At 39.5% G+C, this 10,534-nt stretch overlaps 1 protein-coding gene across 3 annotated transcripts in view; it reads right to left on the bottom strand.

Annotated features, from left to right (window-relative positions):
- Positions 1–8,475: 8,475 nt before the first annotated feature.
- Positions 8,476–10,534, bottom strand: part of LOC109315144 (ketosamine-3-kinase-like) — a 9,175-nt gene continuing 7,116 nt past the window's right edge. For all 3 annotated transcript variants that reach the window (XM_019542709.1, XM_019542710.1, XM_019542711.1), the window contains exon 6: positions 8,476–9,455. In XM_019542709.1, the coding sequence (XP_019398254.1) occupies positions 9,117–9,455 (339 nt within the window). In that variant the 3' untranslated portion in view covers positions 8,476–9,116. The remainder of the gene's footprint in view (positions 9,456–10,534) is intronic.

Raw genomic sequence — 10,534 nt, 5'->3', positions numbered from 1 at the left:
AGACCAGCGGTGTAGTCAAAGCAGCAGCCCACAGATTCCCAATTCTGATTCTGGTCCTTCTGCTAAGTTTCTATGGAACCTTAATAAGTCATTTAGCTACTCTGAAACTCCTTTCACCAGCTTGTAATGTAAGGGATGGTGAATTGCTTACTTCATGGGGAAGTAAGATTTAATTACTTTATAGGTGTAAAATGCATTGCCATCCTCAGATTAAAGGTGCAGAGTATTATAATTGCTCTGATGCCAGAGTTTTTTTTCTAAATTTTAAATGCCACCAGAGTCAACAGAGCTGGTCTGATCAATAGTACTAGGTCCTATAAAGTTGCAGTCTGTGAAAAACACCCTAGTTCTCAACTCCACATATTGCTGACACGTGTTGTCATCCATCCCACTAATAACTCTCTGGATCCTGCTGCCTCAGCACTTGCCTATGTCTTCACGTGTTTCTCTCTCTTTACAACAGTTTACATAATGAGTAATAAGTATTTCTGGGGATCAGTGAAGGCTAAAGAGCAATTAGTGCTGCTGGAAAAGAGCTGACTTTATCCACATAGTTTTGTTATATTTGGAAATGGGCTCCTTGAATTCCACCCTGAAATGGAAGTTCTCTAGTTCTCCAAGGAATGGAAGAACTGTTATAATTCAAGTTTCTATCCAAGACCTGAGATCTTCAGTAGTCATGAAGAACTGGCATATGTCCCTGTCTTTCTACCTCTTCCTAGGTCACTTTTGCATAGCCAGGAAAAATGATGTACCAGTAGTTAATAGAAAAGAACAGGAATTGTGATAGTTACTGCCACCAGATTGCTATGAAGGTGAGCTCCAATACTTCTCATGGCCTAGGCTCCCCACAGAATTGTCAGCTAGAAACGGTACAGAAAAGCCATGGGACACTTATTTCCTTCTCCTCCTGTTTACAAACCTGCCACAAGTAATTACTTTTGCCATTGTTGTTTAAATTAGATGAAGTTTTGCACATTACTATTGTAATCTGAGACTACTGGATTAAACTAAGAATGGCTCAGGTACTGAGCAAGGTGTCCCCTGCTTGATTTGTCCTCAAATATATTAATGCATCTAAATGATGTTGTGCAGCATCCTCTGCCATTCCAGTACTGGGCCTCAGCATGGCTCTACCAATCAACTTAAATGCCAAGCCCCAACATCTATAACTATTTCAGGTCTATGTATCAACTCTGAGAGGTGCAGCAATCCCAAATGTTTCAGTCCTGGGACTCACCTAGCAGACATGGACAGTAGAAATTACTTGTTCAAAATTATGGAGTAGTTATTTAAGGCAGGCTAGTGTTCAACCTGGTCAATAATTTATATTCTCTAGAATTAAATTGTTCAGTGCAGACTGCCAGGATTGAATTCAGGCCATAGCATTCACTAGTTATTCTTAAAGACATATGTACTTGGGGCCAATACAATTCTACAGCTTTTTTGATAGTTTGGGAAACTTGACCCTACAGAAAGTATGAATTCTGGTTGATTACAAAACAACCGTATCCCTAAATGCCTCTGTGCATGTAGAACCCAGCACCTGCCAGGCTGCCATGAGGACTGGTGTCCTGTCTTTCCCAGGCAGGGACACTAGGATTGTCATTAACCCAGTTAGCTCCTATTTCAAAGAGACCCCCTATGGAACTGTGGGGTGGGTAAAGCCTAGGAAAATCAGCTAGACCCATCTAATCTATGGGGATGTAGGTGTTGGAGCAGTAAAATTGATCCCAGAAGAAGAACAAAGATAAAGGAGATTTTAAAAACACAGAATCTGAAAAGTTAAGGAAGGGGAACTCAAGGGAAACAGGTTCCTTCACAGACGATGAATCTTTTTGACAGATGAACTAGCCAAAGAAGAACAACATTGCCTGCAGTCTCTGAGTGAGAGTCCATGAATGGCCACAAGCTGGAGAAGCATAGCTCAGCAGTCAGGACTTGGTATCCTGGAAAGACAGAAACTGGAATGCCAAATAATGCTCAAGAGTGGTGAGGAAACCAAGACAAAGAATCATATACAGGGGAACCACATTATACTTCGATCTGTATAGCTTTTATTTTATCAGAAGTAAATAGTGACTGTTCTTAGAAATCCTTTTGCTAAGCCCGTTTCTATTTGCTTCAGCTCTCAAATATTCTGGAAATGTTCTTTTGCAAACCAACCTCCACAAATGGGAGCCCTAGGAATGGGTGTGCTTAAGTATTGGTGTATCTTGCATGTGATGGGAGGGGAGGTTAGCACTGGATTTCAGAGCTTATAGCAAGTGAATCATAAGATTCCACTTGAGGAAGGAATATAGGACAGAAAAGCCAAAGTGATAGCAACAGCGATTGAATCCCGTGCAGATGCTTTTAAGCAGGGAAGTTTGAAATAATACGATCCAAGTATGTGAATGCAGCTACAGCAACCTGATGAATATTCAATGAACAAAGTTCAACCAAGGTTGGGACATCTTGTTTTTCAGACCCCAGATACTGGGCAGTTAGATTTGGTTAAGAAGTGCAGCTAGTAGAAAGTGCCAGTCTATTTGATTTGCAAAGAACTTGCAGAGCCCTGGAGAGAATTTCAGAACTGAAGTAGTGTGCCCTTGTGAAAGAAGAGTGCCCACAGAGTTCTGGAAATAAACTGAGTAAGCAACTTGAAGGGGGAAAAAACACAGTGCAATTACAATGGGGAAAAAACAGGAATCATAAATGTAAAATTAATAGAATATTTTGGACTATGTCCAGTGAGAAGATGCATACTGAAATTCTCTCTCTATCCACAGATTAGTTATGGCAAAGAAAGTGATGGTCACAGTTAATTCAAACTAATATTACTGAGCATCAGGCATATTCTGAACTTTATTCTCCATATTCATAATCCAATAACCACTGGCTTCTCTCTTGAGAAGGCTTCCAACTACTGTGGTGCAGCCTTATGTGGTGGGCAGCTGCCCACAAGTAACTGGATGGAGATAACCCAATATTCTCACACAGGTTGTGAAACAGTCATGAGATGATAAAGATTTTCATTTGCTCCAAGCCAGGCTGTCACTAATTGGTGCCATAAAGGAGAAAGGTTCATCTGCTGTTATCAAGTTTAGGTGCTGCTGTTTTATATCAAGCAGTTTCCACCATCCTTATGTCAACCACTGGAAATAAAACAATTCATAAATGCCCCAGATTGGATTTTAAGTAATAAAAGTGTCTGAAAATAACCACTTTTCTCACAAGCAATTCAGCACCATGGCCAGATCACAAAGGATAAGAAAATTAAACAATGAAAATTAAGTGAGCAGTAAGGATATTTATTGGAGTGTTGCTGGACTCCCAGGCCCCAAACCTATCTTCTGGAGGGGAGTCACTGAACAACAAAAATACAAGCTGCTTCTTTCTGGTTCTTTGGCTCTTGTTTTGGCAGGTAAGTTTTTCTTTTGGAAGAACTGAACGTGTGTGTGCAGTTATAAAAAAGATTAACGAAACCAGAGTCAAGTCGCCTTTGGGAAATATTTTTCTTGAAAAACCTTTATCACAGGAATGACATTCATAACATTGATACCACTCCTGTCCCAAATCCCCAGCTAACTAAAGCCTGGGTATCTCTCTCTTTCACGTTGCTTGGCATTTATAAGCAGTAGCAAAAGCAGTCATTTTACTGTCTGATATGTACTGGATAAGCCACACTAGTTTGTTCAAGAGAGAACACAGCGCTGTATGTTTTAATTAGCTGTGTAGACACATAGCTTATGTATGTGCTGAGTGCAGTGAAAAGGACATTAAAAATGTGAATAGTATTTTAAATATTTAAACCTTTTCTTTTGTGACTCTTAACTGAGCTTTAATGCTTTCTAGTTAAGTAGCCTTTTCAGACATTTATAAGCTTACATGCTTTATAGCACCTAAGTGTTTGGTAATTGTGGGAAGGAAAAAACAGCTAAGCTTTCTTTAGTATAAAAGATAATAAATTAACTGCATGCATTATTATAGTTAAGAGAGAAAACAGAAGCAGGCATATTTTGGGCAACAGTGATTCAATGGTATAACATTTTATAAGATTGGACTACAAATAATGGGTCAACCTGAAGACAGTGGAATTGAATCTGAATAAGTGAGAACTGAATCTGGTCATGTGTAGACCAATCTTCAGTGCCACTCCATGTTACAAAAATAAAATTTTACTGAATGTCAAAAACATTATATTTTCTGAATGTTGCTATAAAACATAAAGCAACAACATTTGTTTAGACTCTGCTTTCCTTTGCATTTTAGATTTTTGATTTTGAAACTCAAAATAGCAGTACTTAATATTTAAATTACATACACTGTGGGGGTTGGCTGTTTACTTTTGTATAGATCTTCTTAGATTGGAACAGCTCTAAATGAACTTGCCAATTATAGTCAGCAAAATTCTGCCAACCTCACTCATGTTGGGGACTTCACTTAAGAAGGAGGAAAAATGTTACTTGGTGACAGCAGAGATAGCAGAATGCAATCCACTGTAAAAAATGGTTAAAGGTAGTATGTATGCATCACACAAAAGCCGAACCTACACAACCAGGGAAATGATTCATGTCTTTTTGTTTCTGAATAGGGCTTTAGTACTTAATTCTGAGCGTCACCACTGAAAACTAGATGCAGTTCCATTGAAGTCAGTGATCATGAGAGGATACTAAACACATCCACATCATTACAGTACTTACAAAACAGGGTTACAGTTTTGTCAGCATTCCTGATAGAAAGAGCATTCATAAGGCAGGGCAGATATACATATAACTTGGTTTATTATAATAGATACACTATATATATATATAATGTGAACCTGGTTTATATTAGAAACGTGTCTGGTTATTTATAAATACACATACACACATATATGCAGGGTATTATAAGTACCTCTGAATCAAGAACCCTGGTTGATTCAGAGGTACTTATAGTACCCCTGTATAGACCCCTTTGCAGGATTCAGCTTCTTGATGTATGTGTTTGCCCCCAGTCTATTATACTTGTAATTCCCTTTAGAATATTTTTAGCAAGTCAAAAATTGAGGCCTCCACTACTCTGGATACATAATCCGTGTTTATATTTAAAATGATCTTTTGTAAAAGAGTTTTCATTTGAGTTTGCATTTGTTTTTGAAGTATGAGAAACTGAACAAAACATCCGGTCTTTGGGTCAAAAATGTCTTCCAGTTGTATGTGCAAGTCAGAGAAGAAAAAAAAACCAATCGCAGATTTGAGAAGAATTGTTTTAAATGCAAAGTTAAATGCATTACCAAGAAAGATATATTCAGGAGCATGAGCAACAGATTATTTCCTTTGATCTTTTTGTGACTTTGAGCAAGGAAAATATTTTCTCTGTATGAATATATGACTCACATGCGAGCACATTTTGTTCTTTATTCCCATCCACTTTTACACACACACTACAACTATAAATTGATACCTTTAGAAAACTGATCTCATACCCCCACCAGTTGGAACTTGCAGAGATCTTTTTTAATTGTGGCATTGGGGATTTGTTCTGCATTCCTGAAAGCAAGTTTAGATAACAGACATAAAACTATACAACTGTCTCTCAATTTGCTATTTCCATCCTCATTCTAGCTGATCTCCTTTTTCCTTTGAATGTTAGACATTACATGAAATAAATTAAAAAACCCTCCACTCAACATTTTGAATTGGTCAATAGGAGAAAAAAACTAGGTACCTAATATTTTTAGAAAAGCTGGTGTCTGATGCATGAATATGGATTTTCTATCATGAAATCCTCTCTCAACCCAGTGAGCTTGTATAAATAATTATCTAAAAAAAATATCAGGAGTCAGATAATTCAGCATACCTTTATGCTGAACTTCAGTGTGTGGGTTCATAGCTGGAAGATTTCAGTCAGAAACTTGGTAACTCACCGATATGTATTACAATATATTTTTCTTTTGTAGGAAATAAAAGGAAATCATCCTCATGAGGCCACAGGGCAGTGACCAGAGTCATGAAATCATAGGCACTCAACACTGACCTAACTGTACTTTTGTCTTCTATGGGCATAAAATATGGACAATGCTCTTGTAAACCCTACCTAAAAATAGAAATGATACAAAAATAGTTATAAATAGTTAAAAGCCATCTGTACCACAGGGTTGTTGTTTTTTTTCAAACAGACATTTGGTTTGAGTCCTTGTGTAACTTCACAATGTGAATATCAGTGATACTGACATAGCACCTCAGCCTAGCATTCAAAACCACAAGCCTATTTTTAATACTCTATAAATAAAATACCCTTCCCAGTCAGGTTGCCCAGAAGACATCATTTAACCCTTTGCCCACTTATTAAGGGATGGCCTTTAACAAGAGAAGCACATAATCTTGGTGGTTAGAAGTCTGCTGCCAGCTAGATTTGGCCAGTCCTTGCTGTGTTTGTTCTTGTTTAGCAACCATGTAAGTCTGAAGATAACGTGCACATTTGCCAATAACAGCTACACCAGTCATTCATTTGGGAACTGGGTGGCAAATGGCATTTAGAAAAACCTGTCAGAAGCTAGTGCTTTTATCAACTTCTTACACTGCCTTCTTAGTTGGCCTGTGTTATGTTACCTTCTATTATACTTACGGAGAAAGGACCATCTTTTGTCTTGTGTTCGTGTAGCTCCTAGTTTAGTAGCATTCTGATCCATGCCCAGCGCTCCCAGGTATAGTAATAAACCTTCTCACTGTTCGTTTTTAACACTGGGGCATAGTAACACATCCCTCATGTGAAACTTCCTTCCAGACTTGCCAGAGAGGTTTGATATTTGGTTCACATTAAGGGTTGTACTTCTCTCCATTATAAGCCTAGTTTTTAATCTCTTCACATTACCTTCTCCTGGAAGAAGTTAATCTTCCTGGAATTGTACATAATCTCCAATACCAAGGTGAAACTTTCCCATGGAGTTTAATTCTAGATTTAGTTTTGGGTGGTTCCAAAATTTTCTTCGAGTTCACATTTGAAACCCCCCCTCCCCCAAACAATTAACTTTTGTAACTGAATCTCCAATCTGGTTCAACCTAGAAGTGCCAAATGTATTTTTTTGACCTTGAAAAATGATTTAAAGATTGGAGGATCTAACCAGGTCTACTATGCAAAACCCTCCAGCATTCACTACCCCTCTCCTGATTCAGGAGGCAATTTCAACATCAAACATGTTAGGGCAGAAATAAAAGGAAACTGTAATCCACTGGTACAAAGAGACAGACAACAATAATTAGGAGGCTAATATTTTATTTTCCTATATATTAGGAAAATTATATTTAGACAGCAGGATAGGATTAAAAACTATGCTATTAAGGAAGGTCTAGGTTTGCTAGCCAGTAATTAATTAGCAATGAAACAAGTAGTAGAGTTGGGGAGATATTAATGTTGATTGCAAAATTGCTCCCAATTCATATCAACACACACTGCAAAACCAGTAGTCAGAAAAATTCAGCAAACCAAACCAGATCCAGTGAAACAACATTTTAGCTCAATAAAGTCACTCCAAAATATTGAATATACTTGTTACAAACTATGTTTGTCTCACCTACCTTGTGTCCTGGTGTCAGAATATCATGGGAAGCCCAAACCTAAAACAGCAGAGCTACTGCTACAGTGTTACTATCCTGAAGGCACCCAGAACAACTAGGATTCTGCAACATAATGCTTTAATTTAAGATACTTTAGTGACATGGTGATTAGGGGACAGTTTATCTTTATATGCATGTAGTCCAAATTTTACCTATTTTTGGCCTTGAGTGCCTAAGTACCACCAGCTAAAAGGTACAGTTTTGGGGGCTCTCAGAAATAAGACTGACTTTATGGCATCAGTAGTATGAATTAAGGGAAATTCATGTGAAAATCACCCACTGATCTGAGGGCACTACCTTGCCTTATTTTTAGCAGGGGTGATGATACTAATAGCAATAAACATCAAGTAAAACATGTATACCAGTGCACAGTACCTCCTCTGAGGATGCCTACATGCAGTGCTAGCCCTGTTTGAAGAAATTCCACGTTACAACAGCTTCCCTCAAAAATCAAATTCTTGACAGCTCTGAGAAACTCCAGCTGGAAGCTGCTTGACTCACAGAGAGGGGCACTTACAGGCATGCCAACAAACCCAATAAAAATCTCTGAAAATAGCTGGAACGTTTGAAAGGTCCCTTTATAGTGCACTGTAATAAACTTGGCAGAGGAGTCTACTCAGTACTGCAGAACTATACTAACACTGACCATCGCACAAACACTTCCGTGGTCCCCTTCTTTGGTTCCATGTTAACATCAGAGGGTGCTTTTACACATGCAACAAGAGCTGCTCTAATTAAAGCACCACTGTGGCTTCTGTATCAGCATCTCTGCACTTAAAAATGGCAGCTGGGGGACTTGAACTAAAGCTTCTTCTACGAGCTTTAGTTCAAGAGCCCCCACTACCATTTTTAAGTGCGGGGACGCTGACACAGAAGATGCAGGAGGCTTCTGGAGCATGGCAATTGCCACGCTTCAGCAGACTCGATTAATCTGACGCGCTGGAAATCCAATGTGTTGGAGCAGCCTCTGCGTTCGTGTATAGGCGTCCCTACTGATTTGGTACAGAAGGCTAGGAATGCACAGCTGAAAAGAATCTGAGCAAGCTAGCAAGAACTAGAACAACCAGTCTGTGACTTGCAGGCATTTGCATAAATACCTAAAGAAAGAGACTCTCCTACTGATTTTTTCAGTTATGTGCTGGTGGGTATACTTAATGATACATACTCTGCTCTGAGGCACATCTGGTCCCCTCACTTTCTTCCAAAATACTTGAACTCAAGTGTTTTTTTCTAATTAATTCTGCCTCAACTGAAGTGTGTGCCATCAGTTTTGCTGTGTCAGCCTTTTCATGTAACTCTGGAATTAACTACTTCCTTGGAAAGCTCGCTAGAACTATTCCTGCAACAGGTATCTTAAGACGACAAGACTGAAATGTCACTCTTGGGATCCACTGTAACCCATCAATTCTAGATCTTTAGTTGTGCAAAGAGGGCAAGGGTCAAGGATCTATTTAATGCTCTTATGACTTCAGTTGCATCACCAAGAAACGCAGAGCTTTCCAGGCAGGGAGTGAGATACTGTGCTTGAGAGGGAAGTCATTTCACCAGGTTTCTCATGATACTGAGAGAGGATCCTCTGTACCCTGTGCCAAAATGGTTCCAGTGGTTCATGTAGTGGAAAAGCTGATACAACTTAAGTCGTTTCTCAAAGCCCGGAGCTTTGGGAATTTTACTATGGTAGGCAGAGTAAAAAGAGCTGTTGAAACCACCAAACATCCCAGCTATTGCAAGTTCATACTCTGAATGACCATAGAAGGAAGCAGGGTCAAAGATAATTGGGCCAGAGTCATCCTCAGCTACGTTTCCTCCCCATAGATCACCATGGAGGAGAGCAGGAATGATCTCCATGTCACAGAACAAACTGGGTATCTTCAGCTGCAGGAAGAAAAAGAGAGAGGTACCAGTAAGATATTTTGAGATGAAAGATGGTAAGGTTTGATTACTTCAGATAACAGTTGCTAAAATCATCAGCGAAACTTCATACACACTACAGAAAGTGAATTAAGACATTTACAAAAGGAACTGATTACTCAAAACTGCAATGAAAACAAAGTGGTGAATTTGTTTAAAATAAAATAAATAAGAACACATGTATGATTTCTACTTTTTCAGAACCAGAGACCCAAGCAACTGAAGTTCAGTCACCCAGTCACATATCCTATTGTTGGAATGCCTCTATTAGTGCAAGATGGAGTCTCTACACCTGGGGTCGGCAGACAATCTATGGGCTGGATTCAGCCCCCACGGCCATTTAAACGGCTCATGGATGCAGGACTTCAGCATGTGGGGACGGAAAAACAACAGTGGGAGAAACAAAGTGGTGGCAGCCAGGTCCTAGTGCCTTCTTTCCACCTCTGACCTGATCTGGGTCACTCCAGCCAGCAACCTAAAAAGTTGCTGACCACTGCTCTACACACAATTAAAAGCTGTCATGTTTTTTGAGTTTCAGGATGTGCGGTAACTGCTTTAAGAAGCAGTGGTATTAAGAAGTAATGCACTCAGGGCTCCAACTTCATCCAGTTGCCCAGTATGAGGACACAGTGCCCACTGGGAGAAGGTATAAGAAGCTTTCTATAATCCATAAGTAGAGATCCACAAAGTAGGTAGCTAAAAATGAATCAATTCAGTGAAGACACAAATATTATGTAAAGAGGTAGTGCTACTGAAGAACCCAATGTGTTCCCTTATACCAGGGGTGGGCAATTATTTTGGGTGGTGGGCTGCTTAAGAAGGCTTGGTGAACTGTTGAGGGCTGTGTGGGTAGCCCTGCCCCTGGACAGGTGCCCTGCCCCGTAGGCGCTATCTTGGGACTGGAAGTCCCACCCTGACCTTTGCCACCAGAAGTCCCTCTCCTTGCCCCCTGGAAATACTCCTTTGGGGGGAGGGGTTGCCATCTTAGAACCAGGAAAAAACCAAATCATACACTAAAAGTCAAACACCTACTATAACATATT

The sequence above is a fragment of the Crocodylus porosus genome, unplaced genomic scaffold (genome assembly GCF_001723895.1).
Source record: "Crocodylus porosus isolate Cpor-Errol unplaced genomic scaffold, CroPor_comp1, whole genome shotgun sequence".
NCBI classification, from domain to species: Eukaryota; Metazoa; Chordata; order Crocodylia; family Crocodylidae; genus Crocodylus; species Crocodylus porosus.
The sequence above is the reverse complement of the archived record's forward strand: the minus strand, read 5'-3'. Positions and strand labels throughout refer to the sequence as shown.